This window comes from Oryx dammah, unplaced genomic scaffold (genome assembly GCF_014754425.2).
Source record: "Oryx dammah isolate SB20612 unplaced genomic scaffold, SCBI_Odam_1.1 HiC_scaffold_18, whole genome shotgun sequence".
NCBI lineage: Eukaryota > Metazoa > Chordata > Mammalia > Artiodactyla > Bovidae > Oryx > Oryx dammah.
This window is the reverse complement of record NW_024070202.1, coordinates 82,377,164-82,404,040: the sequence shown is the minus strand read 5'-3', so window position 1 is coordinate 82,404,040 and position 26,877 is coordinate 82,377,164. Positions and strand designations below refer to the sequence as shown.

Sequence of the window (26,877 nt, the reverse complement as noted above, 5' to 3'; positions counted from 1 at the left end):
TTCTGTATGAATAACTTTGGCACTAGGTCATAAAACTTAATAAAACTTACGTTATAAAAGTAGTGGCATAGCCTTCTTGGCCTACTTTTCCTGAACACTTGTTTCCCAGAGTCTGATTCATGCAACCTGATATTACTTTCTACCTACCATGTGTCATGCATGGTGCCATGTCCCTGCGAAACAAACACTAAGCAAAAACGAGGTTGCAGTCTGATGGAAGAGACAGAAATGCACCAAATAATCACATGATAACCGCAACTCAAACAACATCCAGAAAGGGAAACGCTACCTGTCCATCACAGGGGGATGTGACCTGCTTAGGGATGGCCAGTGGGCTTTCCCAGGAAAGCACCATTTGAGCTGAGGTTTAATTAAAGGTGAAAAGGGATCCATAAGCAAAAGGAGGCAAGACATTCTAGAGAGAGGGGAAGAAGCACAGAAGCGGCATGGGTGGGTGGAAGAAAGCCAGTGTGGCTGGAACACAGAGACCAGAGACGCTTGCTATGAGCTGGTGTTAGGAAGGCAGGTGAGTGCCAGCGCAGATCCCCACGGTCAACCTAAGGAGTCTCACCTTTACCTAAGAACACTGGGAAGGGAGAGAAGAGTGGTGACACTGTCTGATTTGTATTTTGACTGCAGTGGCGGGACTAGCGCACAGTAATTCATGGTGGAAAGAGATGAACCAGTTAAGTGTCTGCTGCAGTGATCCAGATAAAAGACCACGGCAGCTTGGACCAGACCAGTGATGAAGAAAGTAAATAGTCAGAAGTCATAAGGAATCAGGACCAAGTGTGAGGACTGTGTTATGAGCTGTGCATGCACTCTTGGAATTTTCACAACCAACCTATGGGACGCATATTCTTTTCTGCATTTCACAGATGAGAATATTGAGGCATGTGAACATCTGTGCAAAATGCAGGTAGTTTAAATAATAGAACCAGAACCCCAAACCCATGTTTATTTAACGTCAAAGCCAATTACAAAATTATTGTTAAAAACTCGAAATAGAGTTAGGACAAAAGGTCTCTACAGCCAAGTTTCGAAACTCAAAAGCTTCTTGATCTATTTCATCAAGGTGCCAATGGTGAGCCCTGAAAAACATGGCCTTAGCTACCCCCCTCATAACATTGATTCTCTTTTGAAGGTTTATACCACAGAAGGCATACCTATTTCAACATATCGACTTGGCAAGTCTCTCATTTCACTGGCGTGCCGTTCCTTCACCGAGCATATCTAGAAAGGAAAGCCAAACGTCACTTTTATTCATGTCATAGAAAACTCTTCATCACATCTGATTCACTATATGGTACTTTGGCTAAACTAGCCATGTAGCACTGAAGACAGGATGCACGCATCCAACCCTATGACTTAAGTGATAGAAATTAATTTCAATGACACACAGCAACCATTACATATATTCTCCAACATGGTGTGCTCAGTTGCTCAGGTATTTCCGACTTTTTGTGACCTCATGGACTGTAGCCCCCAGGCTCCACTGTCCATGGAATTCTCCAGGCAAGAATACTGGAGCAGGTTGCCATTTCCTACTCCAGGGGATCTTCCCAGCCCAGGCACCGAACCCACATTTCTTGTCTTCTGCACTGGCAGGCAGATTCTTTACCACTGAGCCACCTGAGAAGCCCTACTCTCATGCTGCCAGATCCCAGAGATATTATTCTCCAAGTTTTATTCAGGGACAAAGAAAAGAAGGAAGTGGATATAGTTTTAACACATTTCCAATGACTCATTTTCTGAAGATCTACTGACAGACTTCTTCAACCATCATCCAAATAAAACTCGAGCAAAAGCATAGAGCCCCAAATGCCCAATGGCTAGTCTTGGCAACACCCATATAAGTCTAGTGTTTCTGATCACATTTTAGTAATTTATTTCACTGTTGCTAAATAATACTTTCCAAAAGTGTCACATGCTCTTCTTCTCTCAAGCTCATTAAAATATATGTATTACATAATTTAAATCAGGGATGGTAATGACAGCCCAGCCTCTGGTCTATTTTTTTTATGGCTTGTAAGCTGAAAATGACTATACAGTGGAAGTGAGAAATAGATTTAAGAGACTAGATCTGATAGACAGAGTGCCTGATGAACTATGGATGGAGGTATGTGACACTGTACAGGAGACAGGAATCAAGACCATTCCCAAGAAAAAGAAATGGAAAAAAGCAAAATGGCTGTCTGAGGAGGCCTAACCAATAGCTGTGAAAAGAAGGGAAGCAGAAAGCAAAGGAGAAAAGGAAAGATATACCCATTTAAATGCAGAGTTCCAAGAATAGCAAGGAGAGTTATGAAAGCCTTTCTCAGCGATCAATGCAAAGAAATAGAGGAAAACAATAGAATGGGAAAGACTAGAGATTTCTTCAAGAAAATTAGAGATACCAAGGGAACATTTCATGCAAAGATGGGCTCAATAAAGGACAGAAATAGTAGGGACCTAAGAGAAGCAAAAGATATTAATAAAAGGTGACAAGAAGACACAGAAGAACTGTACAAAAAAGATCTTCACGACCCAGATAATCGCAATGGTGTGATCACTCACCTAGAGCCAGACATCCTGGAATGTGAAGTCAAGTGGGCCTTAGGAAGCATCACTATGAACAAAGCTAGTGGAGGTAATGGAATTCCAGTTGAGCTATCTCAAATCCTAAAAGATGATGCTGTGAAAGTGCTGCACTCAATATGCCAGCGAATTTGGAAAACTCAGCAGTGGCCACAGGGCTGGAAAAGGTCAGCTTTCATTCCTATCCCAAAGAAAGGCAATGCCAAAGAATGCTCAAAATACCGCACAATTGCACTCATCTTAAACGCTAGTAAAGTAATACTTAAAAGTCTCCAAGCCAGGCTTCAGCAATACATGAACCGTGAACTTCCTGATGTTCAAGCAGGTTTTAGAAAAGGCAGAGGAACCAGAGATCAAATTGCCAACATCTGCTGGATCATGGAAAAAGCAAGAGAGTTCCAGAAAAACATCTATTTCTGCTTTATTGACTATGCCAAAGCCTTTGATCTTTGTGTTTGTGTGTGGATCACAATAAACTGTGGAAAATTCTGAGAGAGATGGGGATATCAGACCACCTGCCTCTTGAGAAACCTAATATGCAGGTCAGGAAGCAACAGTTAGAACTGGACATGGAACAACAGACTGGTTCCAAATAGGAAAAAGAGTACGGCAAGGCTGTATATTGTCACCCTGCTTATTTAACTTATATGCAGAGTACATCATGAGAAATGCTGGGCTGCAGGAAGCACAAACTGGAATCAAGATTGCCAAGAGAAGTATCAATAACCTCAGATATGCAGATGACACCACCCTTACGGCAGGAAATGAAGAAGAACTAAAGAGCCTCTTGATGAAAGTGAAAGGAGAGTGAAAAAGTTGGCTTAAAGCTCAACATTCAGAAAACTAAGATGGCATCCGGTCCCATCACTTCATGGCAAATAGATGGGGAAACAGTAGAAACAGTGGCTGACTTTATTTTTCTGGGCTCCAAAATCACTGCAGATGGTGATTGCAGCCATGAAATTAAAAGACGCTTACTCCTTGGAAGGAAAGTTATGACCAACCTAGATAGCATATTAAAAAGCAGAGATATTACTTTGTCAACAAAAGTCCATCTACTCAAGGCTATGGTTTTTCCAGTGGTCATGTATGGATCTGAGAGTTGGACTGTAAAGAGGGCTGAGCGCCAAAGAAATGATGCTTTTGAACTGTGGTGTTGGAGAAGACTCTTGAGAGTCCCTTGGACTGCAAAGAGATCCAACCAGTCCACCCTAAAGGAGATCAGTCCTGGGTGTTCACTGGAAGGACTGATGTTGAAGCTGAAACTCTAATACTTTGGCCATCTGATGCAAAGAGCTGACTGATTTGAAAAGACTCTGATGCTAGGAAAGATTGAGGGTGGGAGAAGGGGACGACAGAGGATGAGATGGTTGGATGGTATCACTGACTCGATGGACATGGGTTTGGGGACTCCAGGAGTTGGTGATGGACAGGGAGGCCTGGCATGCTGTGGTTCATGGGGTCTCAAATAGTTGGACACGACTGAGCGACTGATCTGAAGCTAAAAACAATTTTTACATTTTTGAAGGTTTGAAAAAGTGAAAAGGAGAGGAGGGAGACTAGGAAGGAAAAGCAAATAATAAGAAAAGTGCCTGGCAGAAACAATATGTAGCAGGCAAAGGGGTTCCCTGGTAGCTCAGTTGGTAAAGAATCCACCTGCAATGCAGGAGACCCTGGTTTGATTCCTGGGTCAGGAAGATCCGCTGGAGAAGGGATAGGCTACCCACTCTATTATTCTTGGGCTTCCCTTGTGGTTCAGCTCATAAAGAATCCGCCTGCAATGCAGGAGACCTGGGTTCAATCACTGCGACAGGAAGATCCCCTGGAGAAGGGAAAGGTTACCCACTCCAGTATTCTGGCCTGAAGAATTCTGGGGTTGCAAAGAGTCAGACATAACTGAGTGAGTTTCACTTACTTCACTTGAAGTTTAAAATCTTTACCAGCAGCCTTACAGAAAGTTTTCCAACTCATATTTTAAATTATACATATACAGTTTGAACAGAAATTTTATATATTTATTTATATATATATACACACACACACACAGCCCATAACACATATGTGTGTTAACTGTGGATGTTTTAGGATAAGACAACTATGGATATTTTATAATATTTTTTTGTTTTGCTGTGTTTTCTGAAGGAAATGTACTCTATTTTGTAATAAGAACTGAGAAAAATTTACATAGTTCAGCCATCCAGTTTAAGACCGAGCCTCAAATGTCTATAACAGATGAATGGATGCAGAAGATGTGGTACATATAAACAATAGAATATTACTCATCCCTGAAAAAGAATGAAATAATGGCACTTGCAACAATATGGATGGACCTAGAGATTATCATACTTGTTGCCAAAGGGGAGGGGACTAGTGGAGGGAAGGACAGGAAGTTTGGGGTTGGTAGAATGAATAAACAACAAGGACCTATTGTATAGCACAGGGAACTATTTCAATAACCTACAATAAATGATAATGGAAAAGAATATGAAAAAGAATGTGTGTGTGTGTGTGTGTGTGTGTAACTGACTCACTTTGCTATACAGCAGAAATTAACATATTATAAATCAACTACAGTTCAATTAAAAAAAAAAAGACTGAGTCATAGGTACTGATCCTATACAAACTTCTTTTAGACAGCATTTATTGTATTATTTTATAGCTGTATCCCTAAGTATACCTACAACATGAAAATTTCTAAAATACAGAAAGTCCAAAGGGAAAAAACAAATCATACGTTGTCCCAGAACAAACTGAACACTATTAACAATTCACACTTTTGGAGAAGCTACTTTTCTTAACCTAAAATTACTACAAATAGTTTAATGTGCTATTTACATATCCTTACATGATTCTTCAATATCTTTATAGTATTTCATTACAAGAATGAACTGTAATTTAATCAATCTTATTTTAGACATTATTTTTTTGCTTCCTATCTCTTTCTGATGCCAGCAATAATGCAATCAACATGCTCCTATATAAAACTTTTGGACTTCTGTTTCATTACGATAAATTCCTAGAGGTAGAATTGATAGATCAATGTACATTTCTGCAGTCAGTAAAAACAAGACCTGGATCTGACTGGTTCAGATCATGAGCTCCTTACTGCAAAAGTCAGGTTTAAATTGAAGAAAGTAGACCATACAGGTATGACCTAAATCAAACCCCTTATGATTATATAGTGGAGGTGATGAATAGATTCAAGGGATTAGATCTAGCAGACAAGAGTGTGTGAAGAACTATAGATGGAGGCTCATAACACTGTACAGGAGGTGGTGACCAAAACCATCCCCAAGAAAAAGAAATGCAAGAAGGCAAAGTGGTTGTCTGAGGAGGCCTTACACATAGCTGAGAAAAGAAGAAAGGCAAAGATATATCAGAGTTCCAGAGAATAGCAGGGAGAGATAAGAAAGCCTTCTTAAGTGAACAATACAAAGAAATAGAGGAAAACAATAGAATGGGAAAGACTAGAGACCTCTTCAAGAAAATAAGAGCTACCAAGAGACCGTTTCATGCAGAGATGGGCACAATAAAGGACAGAAACAGTATGGACCTAATAGAAACAGAAGATTTTAAGAAGTGGCAAGACTATACAGAAGAACTATGCAAAAAAGGTCTTAATGACCCAGATAACCACAATGGTGTGGCCACTCAACTAAAGCCATATATCCTGGTGTGTGAAGTCAAGCAGGCCTTAGGAAGCATTACTATAAACAAAGATAGCTCCAGCTGAGCTATTTCAAATCCTAAAACATGATGCTGTTAAAGTGCTGCACTCAGTATATCAGCAAATTTGCAAAACTCAGCAGTGGCCACAGGACTGGAAAAGGTTAGTTTTCATCCGAATCCCAAAGAAGGGCAATGCCAAAAAATGTTCAAACTACCACCCAGTTGCATTCATTCACATGCTAGGCTTCAACAGTATGTAAACCAAGAACTTTCAGATGTGCAAGCTGGATTTAGAAAAGGCAGAGGAACGAGAGATCAAATTGCCAACATTCACTGAATCACAGAAAAAGCAAACAGAACTCCCCTCCCTCCAAAAAGAAACACATCTACTTCTGCTTCATTGACTATGCTAAAGTCTTTGATCACAACAAATTGTAGAAAATTCTTAAAGAGATGGGAATATCAGACCACCTTACCTGTCTCCTGAAAAACCTGAATGCAGGTCAAGAAGCAACAGTTAGAACCAGGCATGGAACAACAGATTGGTTCAAAACTGGGAAAGGAATAGGTTAAGGCTGTATGCTGTCACCTTGCTTATTTAACTTATATGCACAGTATATCATGCAAAATGCTGGGCTGGATGAATCACAAATTGGAATCAAGACTGCCAGAAGATATAACAACAACTTCAGATATGCACCTGGTACCATTCTAATGGCAGAAAGTGAAGAGGAACTAAAGAGCCTCTTGATGAATGTGAAAGAGGAGAGTGAAAAAGATGGCTTAAAAACAAAGATCCATAGCATCCAGTCCCATCACTTCATGGCAAACAGATGGGGAAACAGTGGACAGTGACAGACTTTATTTTTTTGGGCTCCAAAATCACTGCAGATGGTGACTGCAGCCAGGAAATTAAAAGACGCTTACTCCTCGGAAGAAAAGCTATGAACAACCTAGATAGCATATTCAAAAGCAGAGACATTACTTTGCCAACAAAGATCTGTCTAGTCAAAGCTCTGGCTTTTTTAGTAGTCATGTATGGATGTGAGAATTGGACTGTGAAGAAAGCTGAGTACCGAAGAATTGATGCTTTTGAATTGTGGTGTTGGAGAAGACTCTTGAGAGCCCCTTGGACTGCAACGAGATCCAACCAGTCCATTCTAAAGGAGATCAGCCCTGGGATTTCTTTGGAAGGAATGATGCTAAAGCTGAAACTCTAGTACTTTGGCCACCTCATGCAAAGAGTTGACTCACTGGAAAAGACTCATACTGGGAGGGATTGGGGGCAGGAGGAGAAGGGGACGAAAGAGGATGAGATGGCTGGTTGGCATCACTGACTTGATGGACGTGAGTCTGAGTGAACTCTGGGAGCTGGTGATGGACAGGGAGGCCTGGCGTGCTGTGATTCCTGGGGTCGCAAAGAGTCGGACACGACTGAGCGATTGAACTGAACTGAACTGACTGATGGATGTGAGAGTTGGACCATAAAGAAAGCTGAGCGCTGAACAATTAATGCTTTTGAACTGTGGTATTGGAGAAGACTCTTGAGAGTGCCTTGGACTCCAAGGAGATCAAACCAGTCATTTCTAAAGGAAATCAGTCCTGAATATTCATTGGAAGGACTGATGCTGAAGGTAATAAAACTGTAATACTTTGGCCACCTGATGTGAAGAGCTGACTCACTGGAAAAATCTTTCATGCCAGTAAAGATTGAAGGCAAAAGGGGAAGGGAGTGACAGAGGATGAGATGGTTGGATGGCATCACTGACTCAATGGACATGATTTCAGCAAACTCCGGGAGAGAGTGAAGGACCTAGGAGCTTAGGGGGCTGCAGTTCATGGGGATGCAAAAAGTCAGACACAACTTGGTGACTGAATAACAACAGACAATGCAGGATAATCTCCCCATCTATAGAGGCTTAGTTAGTCATATCTTTTTGCTTGGCTCTTTACAGCATAAAAGAAACATTTATAGGTGGTGGGAATCAGGATTGCTATCTTAGGGACCATAATTCAGCCTAATGGAGGAAACATTTCCAGTAGCAATCATCAAACTTCTTTCATGTCCCAATAGGCTAGTTTCCCTTTCCTTTCACCAAAAAAGAAAAGAAAATACCAACTTTAAAATAAGGGAAAAAGCCACTTGGTCTATTTAAGATACTTAAAAACTATCAAGAACATCAGTTTACTGGATCAGTACTGGGATAGGGACACTGAGAAGCCCTCTTTTGTCCTTGACTTTGAGGTACAACCTCCTTTCTATTACCTTAAATGTGACTGTTGTGTTCATTTAACACATGGAAACGATTACCACATGTTCTACTAAAAAAGAGAACCTGAATCATAACTAGATCTACCTCAAACTAATAATGCTTATTTTGATGATAACAATCACCACATTAATAATTTTTATGCTTTCTTTTTCAGAGAGGAATTTTCAATAGCCATGTCTCTCTCATGATCTTTCTGGAATTTTCTGACATAACTATGACAGCTTATATTTCCTACACATGGTATGCCAGATCCTATACTAAATTCTTCATTAAACTGCCCCAAAATATGTGATGCGAGAACTATCAGCGCTCCCATTTTGCAGATGAGAAGAGTGAGGCTTAGAGAGGGTTACACAGGAAGATCAGTGGGAAAACTGGAATGGATTCCTGGTCTGTGTGACTCTACAGCCTGAGTCCTTCCATTAGACTACTGATGGGATATCTTCTTACAACACCTTTATCTCAGCTAAGTCTTACTTTATTTAGACGAAGGTATGTATTTTTAAAGGGAAACAAACAACTTTTGTTCTGAAATACCTAATACGAGACAAGTGCTACTAGGTACGAAATAAAGGTGAATGGACTTTGGGCCTCGTTTTGCAGAACAGCTTCATTTACCCAGGCATATAAAAGGCAGGCAATATATGTGACAAAACAGCCCCAAGTCGCATCGTCCATAATAAGCCTGGGCCTTTATTCCATCAAACTACTAGTGAGCAAGCAGGATGATTTCATTTCAACCATCTTTTCCCACCATCAGTTCTACTGAAGAAGCTCAGGATCAAAGCTAAGGGAAATGGAAGGAAACATAAAGAAAAGGACCCAGGTGAACCAGTAACACAACGCATACTCCATAAATAGCTAAGGCTGACTGGGTTACAGGAAATTAAAAAAAAGATCAGAAAGGCTACACCATTCTGAACATGGATAAGGTCATGAGAAAGGACAGATCTGAAAACTCACACTTATCCCATGACCATAATATGCAGGTGAAAATATTTTGGCTCTGAGAAGCCATTCAAGAACTCATATTCTTGGATTTCCCTGGGGGTCCAGTGGTTGGGACTTGGCCTTCCAATGCAAGGGGTGTGGGTCTGATCCCTGGCCAGGGAACTAACATCCCACATGCCTCGGGACCAAGGGACCAGAACACAGGACACAGGCGATGCCATAACAGATTCAATAAGGACCTCAGAAACGGTCCACACACACACACAAAGGAACTCATTCCTTTGGACCATCGATTAGTAGCTCTATAACAACATGGCCTCAGGAGAAAGACAAGTAAACCCACCTTGACAGACGTCCCCCAGCCAATGATCAGCGTCACACTGTCCTTCCAGCAGAGGCTACAGGGATACATATCTGGGCGAAGACTTATATCATCTCGGGGCACGTTCGTGATTCTCTGCTTTGAGGTGATGTCAAAAATCTTCACGCCCTGGAAGATAAAGCAGCATTAAGCATCCTTGACTCGAGAGAAGGAAAGTGAAAGGAGATTTAATAATGGCCACTGCTATACACCAGTGATAATGAGCACTGCAAAGTATTGACAGTGTTTATTGGGTGCCACTGGGAACCACAGAAACGTTCCGACTCCACACGAATCTGGTGAAAACCCAGAACAAAAGGAAACCTCCATCCTTCTTTTCAGGCAAAGGAGATTTTATGAGCAGATGGCACAAGCAACACAAATGGTAAATGTATAGGTATCAGCAACTACATTTCCAAAATGACAGACAAGAAACATTTATGTATGTATTGTTACACCTCAAGTACGGGATTTGGTTTTCAGAAAAGCTTTGAATCTGAAAACCCACTAGGTAAAGAAAACTACACCTGACATTTTAAAGTACTCAAATCAAGAAACATTGAGCAAGCAGCTAAATGAAAATAAACCAAGAGGCCATATATCTGTTGACCATGACTGTGACCCAGAAGAGTAGGAAAAGTCCTAACTAGCACAGCAGCTTCTGGGAGGTTTCTACCATGCAAAATGGAATAGCTGGGGACTTCCAAATGCAAGGGGCTTGGGTTCAATACCTGGTCAGGGAACAGAGCTCATATGACGTTGCAGCATGGCAAAATAAAAAAAAAGGCATAGCACCAATTTGCTAAATTGTACATCAAAATTCCAAAAGCTATAGTTATGCCAGATGTCCTAAGTAATTTTTAAACTTTCTAACTCATATCGACTGAACTTGAGGTAAGTGAAGCATCAAAAATTAGGACCCACTTTTTCAAAGGCAGGCCTATTTTGGGTTGGTGATTATTCTGGGAGTAAAAAAAAATCAGCAATATCCTGCCCTTGTTTCATATCGACTGGCACTTGCCCTTGGCTAATAGGCAAATGGTATTTTCAAAACCATGTTCCCATTGCAGCCCTTCCATTATTAAGATGCCTTTTCATTTTCTTGGCTATTCTCCATGCCTCGGGTTTCTTCCTCTAAAATAGAGTCCAGAATATGTTGGAAATTACTCTCTGATGAAAGCCAAAAGCAATCTAATTTCTTCACCCTTCCGGGTATGATATCAATCGCCATGAGCACCTTTCAGAAACGTGATGGGAGGAGTGGCATCCCCACCCTTCGTCACAGCCTTCTGGGTTTGGCCATCCTTCTGGCGCTGAACAAGCCTTAGAGAGATGGAGATGCACTTTTACCATATTATTGGCCCAGGCAATCAGATGGCCCCTCCACTTCACACTCCTTATGTTCCCTTCCCCTTCATGCAGAACTGAAGACTTCCATCTGCTCATCCAAGATCGTTCAAACAGCAGCAACTAGGGGCAAATATCGTAAAAACAGAATTTTAAAAACCAAGAGCCATATGGCAAATTCCTTATTATTTTTGCCTGGACATTCAACAAGTAACAAACAAATTTAAAAAAAAATTAATTGGAGGATAATTGCTTTACAATGCTGTGCTATTTTCTGCTGTACAACATCATGAATCAGCCATATGTATACATATATTCCCTCTCTCTTGAATGCCCCTCCCATCTCTCACCCCCGATCCCACCCCTCTAGCTCATCACAGAGCACCAGGCTGAGATTCCGGTGTTACTCAGCAACTTCCCACTAGCTATCTATTACACACATAATACTGTCTATATGTCGATATTACTTTCTCAATCCGTCCCACCCTCTCCTCCCGCTGTGTCCACAAATCCATAACAAACAAAGTACTCTCAATATTTTAAATACAGACTTACAGTGGCACATGATTCACGTTTTGGAAAGTATTCCCAGTCTATCTGATCCTATCCAGGACACTGTTAAAAGTGTTTCTGTATTGAAGTTATTACACAGTCCAGCCACAAGATGGCACCAAAACACCAAAAGTCAGAGAAAAAAAGATCGCATGTATGGTATTTAGCCAAAAGATTTTTACCACAGAAAGTTCAAGTAAATGACCAGGATTAATTTATTTAGTAATTTGGGAAATCAAAACTTTAGAACTTTTCTCTGAAAATAAGATTAGCCAAAGATTCAGCTGCAATGATTAGAAAGGGTCAAACTCAAGAAAAATCACAATGACTTGAGCAGTTATTATTCACGTCACAAGAGAAATGTACTTTAGAATTTAACTTCTAAAAAAAAAAAGATGAATAAATTCTATGACCAAAAATAACTGGTCAAACCCTCTACATAGAGATGTAGTTCTTTTAGAAATCACACATTATTAAGGAATCAAAAAATTTTTTTCTTGCTCTATCCAATTTAAATCCTATAAGAAAAGACCTTTATACAATATATAACAATACATACAATATCTATAACTTATATAATGTAGAACTTAAAATATGTAAGTTAGACACAGAATTCTGAAACACAGTTATCTTTTAAAAGCATTCCTTAATGGAATTTTTAAAATTCCTATTAAAAGTGTCAATTTCAATGTACCTTAGTATAATACCCCACCTCCAAAAAAAGGATAAAAAAAGGTAACAGAAAGTAAATTCACATTATTAATATTTTTATATATCTTTCTCAGTAGCCAGAGGGGCACACACACACACAAAAGGTGAGGGGGAAGTATAATTAAATAAGTGGCCATCATCATAAATAAGCTGAGTTTAGTCTCATAAAAATGCCAGAAATGTTTAAAGTTCTCTGTCATCCATGCAAAAGCAAGGCAGCCTTACAACATCCTTAGTGGAGGCAGAACTTTTACTAAAGACATGTGGTCCTGTGTTCCCATCAGATATACACAGGATAGATCTCTTCTACATGCTCAGTGATCTTCTAAGCCATCTCGACTGGCCCAGGTTCTAAGAAATTCTCACCACCACCAAGGCTGCCTGCTTCCAGTTAGTGACCCTTAGGTACGGCCTCCAGCTGTCACTCAGCCTCTCCCTTGGGTCATGACGCAGAGAACAGAGCTAAGGCGGTCACTGAGTGTGTGCGGGGTTTTGTGATGGGACAGGTCTGAAACTGGGGATCAGAGGTGAAAGCTTGAGAGTATGGCTCTTACCACACATTAGGTCAGGCTCCACTAAAGACAGGTAGCTACTGACAATTGTATTCAACATGAAGAACTGGTAAGACCACAGGGTCTGTCGAACCCCCACCCCTCCCGACTCAGTGGCCTCAGTCAGGTGACGGGGACTGTAAAAAACAAGTGGGCGGGGCCAGGGAGAGCTCCACCAGCACCTGCTCGAAGGGCGGCTTTGCTGGATGGCCAGGGGGAGAGGCATGGAGATGCAGGGCGAGGCGTCCCCCTCACCAATACCCACCAAGAAATGGCCAATAGAGTACTAAAAGGGCAACAGTCTGTACCTGGGTCAGGAAAATTAAATAAGCCCTCCATTTCAAATGAGAAGTTCTGTAAACCCTAGCAGAAGGAGGATCCCGGTGAAGGCTGTGAGCTGACTCATTACAAGAAGGAGCCCGCCTGGGTCGAGTACACGGCAGGATGCACAGTGCAGCGGGGGCTGGGGCTGAGGGGCCACAGGGGAAACCTCAGGCGGGGACAGGGTCCTCGATCAGCACCGGAACGGCACACCTGAGCTGGAGAGACAGCCTGGAAGGAAGAGCGGGCAGGCTGGTGCTGGAGGGGGCCTCCTGAGGGCAACCGTGCCCGTTACCAAGGTGGGCAGCACCTGCCTTACTAAGCACAGAGAACAAGTTTCGTTATTGTTTTCTTATTTTTTAAAATACAGCACTTCCCTGCTACACCAATAATTACTAGGTTGGCCAAAAGTTCGTTTGGATTTGTCTGTGACATCATACAGGAAACCCGAACGAACTTTTTGGCCCACCCAATGCATTCTTTTGTATCCACTTTCCCAACAGACAATTATGTTCCAATTCAGCAAAATGGAAAACATAAAATCTCTCCCACTACTGTCCAGAGTAAAAGGTCTGGACAAGTTCTCACAAATCTATGGATAGCTTCACAGCCACGTCTCGTAAATATGAGCTCACAAGAAGAAAACACTGGCACTATGGAAAAATTCAGGATTTGAAAATAATCAAACTTATCTAGGGAATAAGAAAAAATCTCCTTCTCCTACCACCACATGAATGAGCCATAACATAAGGCAGAAAAGAACTTCAGGAATAATTCTCTTTATTCTCAGGTGACAAGAAAATACAGGAAGAAATTAATAACAAAGGATAAGAAGAGCAAAACAAGAGGGGAAAAAAAGGAAATAAAAAAATAAAATACTCTCTATCCTTGGGTAAAAGAGGAAATCAAACTGCCGCCAGAGCACTTGGAAAATGAAAATACAAATAGTACAAACCTCAACTTTAGGGGATGCAATCAAAGTTGTAAACAAGGGTACATCCATAGCTCTCAAAGTTAATAATGAACAAAAACAGATGTGTGTGTGTACGAGCTACACAGAAAACAAAAATACTTTACTGAGGGACAGAGGAGGAGAGCAAAATAAATGGAAAGATACAGAGTGTACCTAGATGACCAGACTCAGAATTCTCACTGAAGAGCTTAAGTCTTACCAAATTAACCTACAGTTTTCATGCAAACCCCAAGAAAATCCCGAAGGAATTATTTCTAGAGCTTCTAAAATGCAATGAACTCATTTGAAAATGTGTGATAATAACAAAAAAAATTTTTTTAATTAAGCAATTTGGGGGTGGGGGGGTCATCTGCCCTGCTAGATACTAAAACTTTTTCTTTTTAATTAACACCCCCAACAGTAGAGTAGTGGTCTCAGAACTGACAGGTGAAGGAAAAAGGAAAGAAAAATTGACAAAGATGAACCAAAATGATAAGGTCAGACACTGGGGAGAGGGACATGTCTGTATATACATGGCGGGGTGGGGCGGTGGGGGTGTGTGTGTATCTGTGTTTAATATGGACACTTATTTACAGGAAAACATGTTCAGAGCATATTAAGCAGATTGCAAAACAAATTAAATACAATGACTTTTAAATAAAATATGAATGTGTATTCATATATAAAACCTGCAAGACAAAGAGATCATCACTTGAGACAGAGAGGACAAGTGATTTTGTATTATTCCTCTTTAATGATGATTCTACATAGCACACATGAATTATTCTTTATAACGTTAATAGATACGGGGATGAAAGTCAATCCTCTAATTTTAAGTCAAGATAATTTAGGGGAAAATCTGAAATAAAACAAAAAATTCACTGGAACTGAGTGAAAAGACTATTTGTGGTCCCCTATCTATGGATGAGAATTCACATATATGGTATCTAATTTTTAAATAAAACACTAACTTCTTTTAGAAAACTCTTAATAAAATCTTGTTGCAATTCCCACCCAAGCCAAGGTCACTCCACTTTATCCTTTCTGCTGTGGTCAGTGTGATTTCTGCATTGGGAGGAAGCTGAGGCTGCTGGGCCCCGGCCTCCCTTTGTCTCCTGCTCTGGCTCCAAGGAAAACTTCCAGCAGAGGGCAGGAAGGAAAGGAGAGAATGTTGAAATTCAGTCTGAATTTCCAGAGTCCTACTACAATAAACCCTGTGTACCCTGCCCTGACAGGAATCAAAGGAGCAAAGAGGCTGATCCCTTAATGTTATTTTTGTAATATGGCCTCAGTAGTACCTATCTGATGTCACTGACTCACTGATGGGTGCTCAAAAACAGCAGAGGGGGGCGGGTGGGCAGCTAATGTCCTAGCTTCTGTAAACCAGTTAAGCTTTAACTCATTTCCATTATGCTTTTAGACACGATTCACATTATTTTTCTCATGTCTTTCAAATGGTGGTGGTTTCATCACTTTACCTTTATGTTTGAAAATTAAGAGATGATATCTAAACAAACAGCCTTAAATATGTTAGAGAAGATCATTATTTTGGAGAATTCTTTCGTTAAGTCAAATACTGATTCTGAGTCATGGGATCGTGGGTGCTACATTATATCTAGTTAACTGAGAACGATGTATTTACTTCTCATCTCCCCAAATGTATCGGGGGAAAAAAATCAAATCTTATAGATGCTTTGCTAGACACACAAGGAATAACAAATATTAGATACTGAGTAGGCTTTTCCTGTGTCTAAAAGTCATTCCTTCTTATCTTGTCCAAAAATACAATGTGTTTGCTATGGGAGGAGCTGTGTAATTCCCAAATCCTCTAGTCATTTGACCTGTCTTTAGTTGGCAATGTCTCTTCCCTGAAGAATCCCATGGACAGAGGAGCCTGGTAGGCTGCAGGCCATGGGGTCGCGAAGAGCCAGACATGACTGAGCGACTTCACTTTCACTTTTCACTTTCATGCATTGGAGAAGGAAATGGCAACCCACTCCAGTGTTCTTGGAGAATCCCAAGGATGGCGGAGCCTGGGGGGCTGCTGTCTATGGGGTCGCACAGAGTCGGACCCAACTGAAGCAACTTAGCAGCAGCAGTACCGTATCTCAGACACAGAGGCATCTGCCCTGTTTCACACATCTAAAGGAAAGGGCCCGGGGACTGATTCATCCAAGGAATACATCCACACACTCTGAGAAAGGGCTCATATACACTGATGCCATGTCCTACTCCTAAAATGTTGCTCTCTTTCCTTTTGCTCAGTGTCAGAGGGTATGACTTGTGCACAACTTGTCATAAATTTGAAAGACTCTGAAGGTGCTGTGCCGTGCTCAGTCGCTTCAGTCATGTCTGACTCTTTGAGACACTATGGACTGTAAGGCGAGACCTTCTCTGTTTGGTTTAGGTTACTGCGGCTCCTTGGTTTCAGGGATGTCCACTGGTCTCCCCTTTGGTCTGAGCAGTGATGTCCTGGAATGGGTTTGTCTGCCTGCACAAAGCTCTCTGGAACGTCACAGTACCCACTTCTCCTGTCCTCCCCCCACCCGGCCTGCCCTTCTCTATGTTCCTGGCTTGATCCCATGAAGTGTTTCTTTCTGTCTTCCTTCTGCACTTCACTCAATTCTTTTAAAAATGCTTGTATTTTATATTAAAGCACAGTTGATTAACAAAGCTGCATTAGTTTCAGCAAAGTGATTCAACAATACATATGCATCTATCTATGATTCTCTTTCAGATTCTTTTCCCATTTAGGTTATTACAGAATATCGAGCAGCATTCCCTGTGCTATACAGTAGGTCCTGGTTGGTTATCTATTTTATTGGTTATATATTTATCTATCAATAGAGCACTGTGTGCATGTCAATCCCAAATTCCCAATTCACTCAACCCTTTACTCATGAGTCCTATCTCCTAGTCCATACACAGTATGAAATCTTAAATGTCAGCTAGAAATTACAAAATTATTGCCATTACTGTCCTTTTAAACTCTCCAAATAAAATGATGCTGTACATGCAGCATTTGATGGATAACATCTTGCAGTTTCAGATAGGAAGGGTTAGGATTTTTCCATCCTAATCTATGGGAATTTCAGGCAGAAACATATCATCTGGCAGGAAGGCCAAGGAAAGTTCTGTTTCTGCGATTTAAGGCATGATAAGCTGCTTTTCTTACACACACTCTATGCTAATTTAACTACCACAAAACTACCTGCTTGTATTTCACTGACATTTAATAAAATCCATTTCTTTCTTCGACCCATAAAACTGCCTAGAGACCTACTGAGCACGAATCTTCTACAAAGCATTTTAGAGGGGAAGCCATTGAGGGAACTACCCTTAAAAGCAGCTGGTTAATTTATTTGGTTCATCTTCCACATCCTGTAATATTGAATTGTCATTATCACAATACTGAGAGCAATTTAAGCTCAATGGGAGCTAAGTACAGAGAGAGGAAAAACTGTTTCCAAGAGGTCTATTTTTTTTGTTGGAGAAAGTATTTTAGGGCTTTATCTCCCATAAATCCACATTCTGGCAGTCAGCACTCTTGGTACTTATATTTCAATAGGAGCCCTCACATCCTCAGCAATATACTTTATTCTCCTATGTTTTGTGCTGATAAATCTATCTAGTACTTTCTTATACCACATCCCAGAATCTCCCACACACAGGCTAGGATTCCTATGGGGCTGTAATAAAGCTGCCGATTCTGGTAGCCTAACACCCATTATTACCCATCACCCATTCTTCCCTGGTGGAGGAAAAGGAGTATGATTGGACCTTTTTTAATCATCTTGTGCTCTTCCAAGTATATAAATCATTTGAGTCATTTGGGCTCCCTAATACCAGCAACACTGCTTGCTGAGGCTGGGGTCTGAGCCCATGGGTGAAGGTGTTTCCTCCAGAAAGGACAGAGAGCCTTGGAGAAAACAGACTCTACAAGAGATAAATGCTTAATCAGAGAAGATACTGGAGCTCAAGATGACAGAGAAATAAAGAGAGCAAAATAAAATCCTGCAAATTAGAATATGCCAAATATTTACTGTCCCAGTAAAAACAAAGGGCATAATGATGAGGAGGGCTTGTCACAGAAGGATTTTTAAATCTAAGACCGGAAGAGATTCAGGATAAAACTGAAGTCAAGAAGGCAAGTGAGAAAAAAATTGGTGAGCATGGAGAAGACTTGGGGTAGTGGCTGGCAGCAGACAGGATTCTTCAATCTTGATGGAGACAGAAATGACCAAGAAGCAGCAGCCTGCAGAGCAGAGAACACCTTTGTACTGCCTCCTGCTTTGGCTCAGTACCGAAGTTCAAAACACACAGCCTTCCTGACCATCACTGAGAAAAGACTCACATCATGGAAGAAGAAAATGGGGCTTTCCTACATATATGACTGCTTTAAATTAGGCGGCTATTTTCTGCACAAGTTCTAGTCCACCCATCTCCTTTCCTGAAAAGTGGGTTAGCCTGATTAAAAGCGGTTTGACACAGGCCAGATCTTGCCACCAGAGAAAGCCTTTGTACACAGGTGGATTTCCAGAGCCCATGTGACAGGCCATTTGCTTCCAGGCAATATCTGAATAAACACAACTGACAAGCAACACAGGTTTTTGACAAATTCTTGAAGTTAATTAATCCTGTGTAAGTTATGTACCAGAAATATGCTTTGAAATTTAAAAAAACATCATATCAACATAAAGTAACAGTCAATTTAGCCAAGAAATCCAAGCTATGGATTCAGTGTGAACCAAAGAAGTTAAACACAAGAGGTGCCACTTAGGAGCGTTTCCTTCATATTAAAAACAGAATAAAAACCTAGCAATGACAGAGATATAGATCTATGTCTACCCGCCCACCTATCTGGGTTTAGCAATCAATTGTACCGAGCATGTGAGAAAGATTCCTATTCAAACGAGCAACCTGCAATTTCTGCACATGCAACTCACAATTGCAAATGGGATTCCAGAGATGAATGAAGCATTTTAAAAAGTAATTTTTCTACTAAAAAAAAAAAAAAAAACAAAACAGCCTTCCATGTGGATCCTGAAGACTTAACAGAGCTGGTTGTTCAAATCAAAAATTTTGAGTCTGGTTTTCAGTTTTCAGCTGTCTGAGGATCTATTTCCTGGGACTGGGTTCAAGGTTGAACCCCTTCCCCAGTAGAATAAACATCCACTGGGTGATGCAACTGAATGAACATTCTGTGTGATGAACAAATATCTCTAATTTTAACTACACATTATCTCAATCATAGATGACTCAGCAGGAGATCTTTGCACAGCGAGCTTGTGAAAAAGAAATACAAAACTGCTAAGTCTTGAATAACAGGAAGAGTCACCAGAACACACAGGTTTATGGATGTGAACAAGCACTTCACTCAATTCAAATTAAAGCAAAAAGGAACCAACAAGGACCTATCATATAGCACAGCAAAGTATACTCAATATTTTGTAATAATCTATAATGGAAAAGAGTTTGAAATGGAATATATATATATATACACATACACAAACACATATATATATATACACATAGATATTTAATGGAATCACTGTGCTGTACATCTGAAACTAACATGATACTGTAAATCAACTGTGCAAGCTATGTGTGCTCAGCTGCTCAGTCATATCTGACTCTTTGCGACCCCATGGACTGTAGCCTCTCAGGCTTCTCTGTCCATGAGATCCTCCAGGCAAGAATACTGGAGTGGGTTGTCATGCCCTCCTCCAGGGGATCTTCCTGACCCAGGGATCAAACCTGAGCTCCTGTAGCTCCTCCTGGGAAGATCCCCTGGAGAACGAAATGGCAACCCACTCCAGTATTCTTGCCTGGAAATCCCATGCACAGAGGAGCCTGGTGGGCTACAGTCCGTGGGGTGGCAAAAAAGCTGACACAACTTAGCAACTAAACAACAACAATAACAAATCAACTATATACTTCAATGGGAAAAAAAAAAATGAAGCAAGAGGGGAAAAAGTAAAGATCAGGACACTGCCTAAAGAAGAAACCAAATCAGATGAACCTGCCTTTAACCGGGCACAGTGGCTTGTTTTTAAGAGCCTTCAAGGAAGCAGCAGGACAGACAGTTTAGGGGCAGATACATCTGTGGAGCAGAATATACTCATCTTCTTTGTACACAGTTCAGCGTTTACTCCAAAGTCTCATTATGACTCCTATATAATGCCTCCCTAGAACAAGAATAATTATTCCAGGTTTAGCTAAAATTGGACAAAAGGCTGCAGGCTATTCAGTAAGCAGCAATAATTTGCGCTCAAACTGACAATAAATATCAAATGGACAGTCGTCATTGTCCTGGCTTCTATGGTAATATTAAAAGCTGCCCCGAGCAAAGAATACAACCAGAGAAATCACAAAGGAAGGGATATAAGTGACTAGTAAATAAAAATGCTCAGAATCACTAATAATTCAAGGAAGTTACAAAATAGAACAATGGAGTCTCTTTCTATGTATATCAAATTGGCCAAGTTGATACGGTAAAACGGCTCCTCTAAAACACACAGCTGGTATAAATCAGTATGTTTTCTAGAATGTACCTTTACTTGGCAATATGTATCAAGAGCCTAAAAAATACTCGGAATCTTTGACCCAGTAATTCTAATCCTAAGAATCAGAGCTGGGAAAACATTCAGAAGCACAAACAAAAGTTCATACCCAGAGATTTCTAACTTCAATACAGCATGATTTATGATAACCCCAAACGGGATACAACCTAACGGTCCAATAATACGAGACCGATTAAGAAAATTAAATTGACCTGCAGGATGGAAAATTACATAATCATTAAAGAACATCTGAGCTAAGATTAGACTTCAATAATGTAGGGAATTTCATATGATTTAGAATGCTAAGTTGAAAAGAGAGCCAAAATAGTTGAGATTACTTTATACATTCTTTTATTATTGCTTTTTATTATTTAAAAGGCATGTTTTCTACAAAAAAAAAGCAGAAAATAAATGCCAATGTAGGCCAGAAAAAACACTAATAATCTTGCTCAGATATTGTTAATAACATGTTAATAATATTAATATTGTTAATAATCTGGTATACAGCTTTCCATGAAATTGCTACATCATAATTTATATTTCTACCAGAAGGGGGAATCAAATAGTATGTATTATTTTCATAAAGTACCTCAATAAGCCATTTAGCAAATGTTGGGCATTTTATTTGTCACAACAAAGACAGAGAAAAAAGCTGGCATGCAGGAGCTGGTCTGCCATTCAGAGCAGGGCCTTGGTGTTCTGCGGGTAAATATAAGCCATTTCACAGAACACTGACGTAAGACAAGGCCCTGTGACCATAAGATGAGGGGAAAAACAGGGCCGCTCCAAAATCACATCTGAACATGGACAAAATATCAACATTTTCCAAGCCACATAAATGACCAAGCACCTCCCTATCCTGGCTAGAAGGAAAGACTGCTTCTTTACCCATATCTGTAGCCTTGATTTTATCTTTCCTCCTTCTGGATATGATGTGTTAAGATATCCAGTGATGGAAAATCTCTTGCTTCCAGACAGCACCTGACCCAGGGCAAAGTCCTACTTCTTTAAAGCCTCCCCACACCACCTCTTATCAACAGCCCAAATCCTGGAACACCCTCCTTCTAACACACCCTCTTCCTCACACTCTGCAGGTGTGTTCCTGGAGATCTAGGGTTGCCGGGCGCTGACACAGCTATTCTCTGCCACATACACTACCGTCAGTCTTTACAAACATCAAAGAGGAACACTGGCTGAAAACGAATTAGAAAACTAAAAGGAAACAAACTAACTTATAATGGGGGGGGGGAATCCCCAAATGCTTAATGACAAAGGCCTGAAAAATTACTCCAACAGTAATTTTGCACAGGCAATAACTACTCCAAATACTAAAGAACCACCACAGCATTTTCAACATGCAAACGAAGATATTTTCAGCAAGGAACAAAGGATGGTTTGATTACTCTAAGAAGAGAGATGGTAAGCTTAACATCAGAATCCAGGGAAGGGCTGCAAACAATTCAGAAATATTACACACGGAAAAGTTAGCTGAACTCATTAAAGAAAAAAAGGCTTCTGTTCTCACCAGGTTTTTGATGGCTATGAAACGAGGATGACTGAAGAAAATGTGGTTGCCATGGATCCATCTCCTGGATGTTGGGAGCTCTACATACTGACATCAAAAAAGCAACTTATGTTTGAGATGGATGAACTTAATTTTGAAAGCAAGGAAAAACATCTGTCACTGAAAGTGATTTCTATTTTTAAGCCCTGGATTTAAAATTTTAGCTTCAATCAGTTCAGTGCATAGAGAAAAACCAACCAAAATGTACTTTTACAATATAGCTATTTACAACTTGGGTTTTACATACCCAAGAAATATTTGTAAAGGTTACACTGTGTTTTACTTCCTATTAGCTGGTAGTTTTTAATCAATTTTGGTATGCTTACAGCATGAGATGAATTCTAGGAATGGAACCACAATTTATAACACCATGACTAGAAGAGATGAAGGTGTTTATTTACAATTGTTCTATGTGCAACCACTTGGGACATAAATTTGGTGGTTGCCTGAAAAGTGATGTGTGAAAAGTCTGCATGTAGAAAACTGCCTAAGATCAAGCATCTAAATGCCTGCAGAAGTATCATTCTCTAGATCCACTGGTCAGCAGCCGGGGTGGTGTAACTGACGTCAAAGACTTTTACAGGATAAACAAGGTCTTACTGTACAGTACAGGAAACTATACTCAATATCCTGTTGATAAACCATAATGAAAAAGAATACATATAATAGAATCACTTTGCTGTAGAGCAGAAATTAACACTACATTGCAAATCAACTTCAATACTTCAATAAACTTTTTAAAAATTAAAAAAGATCTTTTATGACCCCAGGAACCCCAGCTTCCATCTGACCAGAAGACAAGCAAATATATAAGGAAGGACTCTTCCCTTGTGGCTCAGATGGTAAAGAATCTGCCTGCAATGTGGGAGACGTGGGTTCAGTCCCTGGGTCAGGAAGATCCCCTGGAGAAGGGATAGGCTACCCACTTCAGTGTTCTTGGGCTTCCCTTGTGGCTCAGCTGGTAAAGAATCCATCTGCAATGCAGGAGACCTGGACTCAATCCCTGGGTTGGGAAGATCTCCTGGAGGAGGGCATGGCAACCCACTCCAGTATTCTTGCCTGGAGAATTCCATGGACAGAGGAGCCTGGTGGGCTACAGTCCACGGGGTTGTGAAGAGTCAGACTTGACTGAGCGACTAACACCTAACACTGTATTTCACATTTAATGGTCATAGGAGTTTACTGGGCTATGGGAATTTTAAAAAGATTCACTTTACTACAAAAAGCTGCTCCATTTTTTCTTCCAAAAAAAATCCAACAGCAGTTTGTTGTTTGCTCATCATTTTGGACACTGAGAAGCTAACTGATGCTTCTACCTCTGTCCTTCAGGTAAAATCTGCCAGAAGCCTTCAGCCCTGAAGAGTGAAGCGCTTTTTCTCATTTCATGCAAGCAGGTCCTTGTCTTGTTTGATGACTGACACTTTCCAGTTTACAAAGCAAGCTGTCCCTGTGGCCAGGTCCCCTCATTCTAGTTCACTGCAATGCCAAACAGCTGACTACCTCGTTTCTAAAAATGAACTCCGCTGCAAACAGCAGTGCGCAATTTAATAATTTGTCAAAGGAGGAGAATCAGTTATTATGAAGCGTATTTCAGAGTTCAAAGGTAAAGGTCATAGGGAGCTCAAGTTATCTGCTGACAGAGAAAGTTGAGCAATTAAAAAAACAGCAAACAAACCAGACAAGATCTGCCTGGCAGACTTATTTCTAGAAGACATACCTCATTTCTATGCTCATGCATTAGAATTCTTGCTACACAAGGAGGTTTACACTTTTAAAAAAAAATCCATCGATTCACATGTTTGAAAGTTCTCTCCAATGGCACTCTTACGAGATGTGCTTTTTCTTTTCTCTTTTCAACATGGAAACAAAACAGAATTTAGAATAGGCTTTTTATGCTCATGTGTCAAGCACTGGAGTCCATAAATCCAGCTATGGCATTCAACTACTAAGAAGTTACCTTGAAAATCTAAAATAAAAGTTTATGCCAGACAGAACTATTGCCGCCTCTTTCCAGTCCCAGGTGGATAAGGAGCTATCTCCAAAGACCTAAGAAGCTAGAACCTTAAAAAGGAAATATCAACAACTGTGTCAAACTGCAGTTTCAGGTTTTTTGTGTTTTTTTTTTTCCCCTTCATGACTAGTTTGTGGAACTATTCTGAAATGCATGTTCTGATTACTTTTTTAAAAATGTTTACCCCTTGCCCAGTGACTAAGTTTTCCCATCAAATCAACTAAAATCTTCAATTAAAAACCTCCATCAAATTTTCTTATGAAATGACATCAAGATTCTCTCTCGGTAAGACATCCATCTTTCCTACTTTGCTTCTGTGGTCGTTGTGTAGCTTTCATCATTGTTTACAGACATTGACATAATTCTTACATGCATTTAGCTGTCAGTCTAGAGAAGATTAGTATTCGTAAGGGTTAAGAATGCCTTTATTCCACCTTACACCTTCTTTTGGCTAGTCACTGTTTCACTTTTTTTTAAAGATCAAATTAACCTCTCAGTTACATGATACTTGTCTTTGCGCTTTTTCCGTCATATGATCTGCCATCTACTCTGAACAGGGAGGTCTAGTGCAAGGTTATCACCATTTGCTAAATGCTGGACTCTTCAAACTTGTTATGCTTAGTTTATGGCACTGGTTGCAAACTGCAGTTGGAATGATCAGAGTTGTGATTGGGCCAATGAAGATTTTTATTTTTTTCTCATTTACAAAGGTATAAAATGCCATAACTCAGTTATAAGAAAAAAATCGACTCCCCCTAAAAATCTGCTAACACCTTAAAAAGAAAATTTTTTCACAATATTATCTTTCTTAATGTCACCTTCCAAAAGTCTTTCTCTTAGTTTTTAAAATCAAACGTGCATTCCTTAATGAAATTAGAAATATTTCCTGAAATAATCGCAACTAAATATTATCTATTTTAAAACAGACAAAACACATTAATTCCAAAACCATGTAGTGCAGGTTATCTTCGAAAGTGCACACCATACACATACAGAAGGAAGAAATCTTTCCAGAGATTTCTGCAAAGCACACCAAGCTTCTGTACGTTTTGGCAATCTCTAGTTATTTAACTCTATACAAAAAAATCACTATAACTTACTAAATAAACACTAGTTTTTACTATTCACTAAATACATATTTACACAATAAACTTTAATGAATTCAAGAATTAGTCAACAGCTTGTGTGTTACAAGTTCCTGAATAGAGGGCACGTATGTACAAAGTTCCTTCAGTCATGTCCGACTCTTTGGGACCCTATGAACTGTAGCCCTCCAGGCTCCTCTGTCCATGCGATTCTCCAGGTAAGAATACTAGAATGGGTTGCCGTTCCCTTCTCCAGGAGATCTTCTCAACCCAGGGTTTGAACCTTGTTCTCTTACATCTCCTGCATCGGCAGGGAGGTTCTTTACCAACAGCACCACTTGGGAAGCTCGAATAGAGGGCATGTTTACATACTTGTGTTTCTTAAACCTCTAACATAAATAGGAAAAATTATAATGCCCTTTAATTCTATTTTCATTGTTTTTTATTGAAGTAGATGTACAGCAAAGTGATTAAGTTATACATATACGTTTAGCTATTCTTTTTCATATTCTTTTCCCTTACAGGTTATTACAAAATGTTGAGTAGAATTCCCTGTGCTATATGGTAGGTCCTTGTTGTTTATTTTATATATAGTACTGTGTATCTGTTAATCTCAAACTCCTAATCTATCCCTCCTTTCCCCCTTTGGTAATCATAAGTTTGTTTTCTACGAATGTGGGTCTATTTATGTTTTGTAAATAAGTTAATTCATATTATATTCTTAGATTCCACATATAAGCAATATTATATTTGTCTGTCTTACTTCACTTAGTATGATAATCTCTGGTCAATCCTTGCTACTACAGATGTATTATTTCATTACTTTTATGGCTGAATAATATTCCAGTGTGTGTATACACCACATCTTCTTTATCCATTCACCTGTTTATGGACATTTAGATTGCTTCCATATCTTGGCTACTGTAGAATAAACAGTGCTGCAATGAACACTGGGGTACATATATCTTTTCAAATTATAGTTCTCCCCAGATATATGCCCAGGAGTGGGATCCTTGGATCATATGGTAACTCTATTTTGTTTTTTAAGGAACAGACATATTATTCTCCATAGTGGCTGTACCAATTTACATTGCCACCATTAGTGTAGGAGGGTTCAACTTTTTCCCACAGCCTCTCCAGCATTTGTTATTTGCAGAATTTTGAATGATGGTATAAAAATGGCTTTTAAAGGTAAAGAAGTCAAAATCAAAATGTTTTAAAAGGAGTTAATTTGTTTGTCATCCTGTAAGTAATCAATGGTTCTAAAAACTAAAAAGGGTACTGGCACAAGGACAGATACACAAATCAACAGAACTGGAAGTCCACAAATAAACTAACATTTATGGCTAACTGACTTTTGACAGAGGGCCCAAGACAACGGCAAAGGAA

The 26,877-nt window shown here is 40.0% G+C and overlaps 1 protein-coding gene across 2 annotated transcripts in view; it reads right to left on the bottom strand.

Annotated features, from left to right (window-relative positions):
* VPS41 (VPS41 subunit of HOPS complex) overlaps positions 1-26,877 on the bottom strand; it is a 203,982-nt gene that overhangs the window by 64,833 nt on the left and 112,272 nt on the right. For both annotated transcript variants that reach the window (XM_040259502.1, XM_040259503.1), the window contains 3 exons: positions 11,182-11,301; positions 9,814-9,960; positions 1,167-1,233 (listed from right to left, as the gene is read on the bottom strand). In XM_040259502.1, coding sequence (XP_040115436.1) covers positions 1,167-1,233; positions 9,814-9,960; positions 11,182-11,301 — 334 coding nt within the window. The remainder of the gene's footprint in view (positions 1-1,166; positions 1,234-9,813; positions 9,961-11,181; positions 11,302-26,877) is intronic.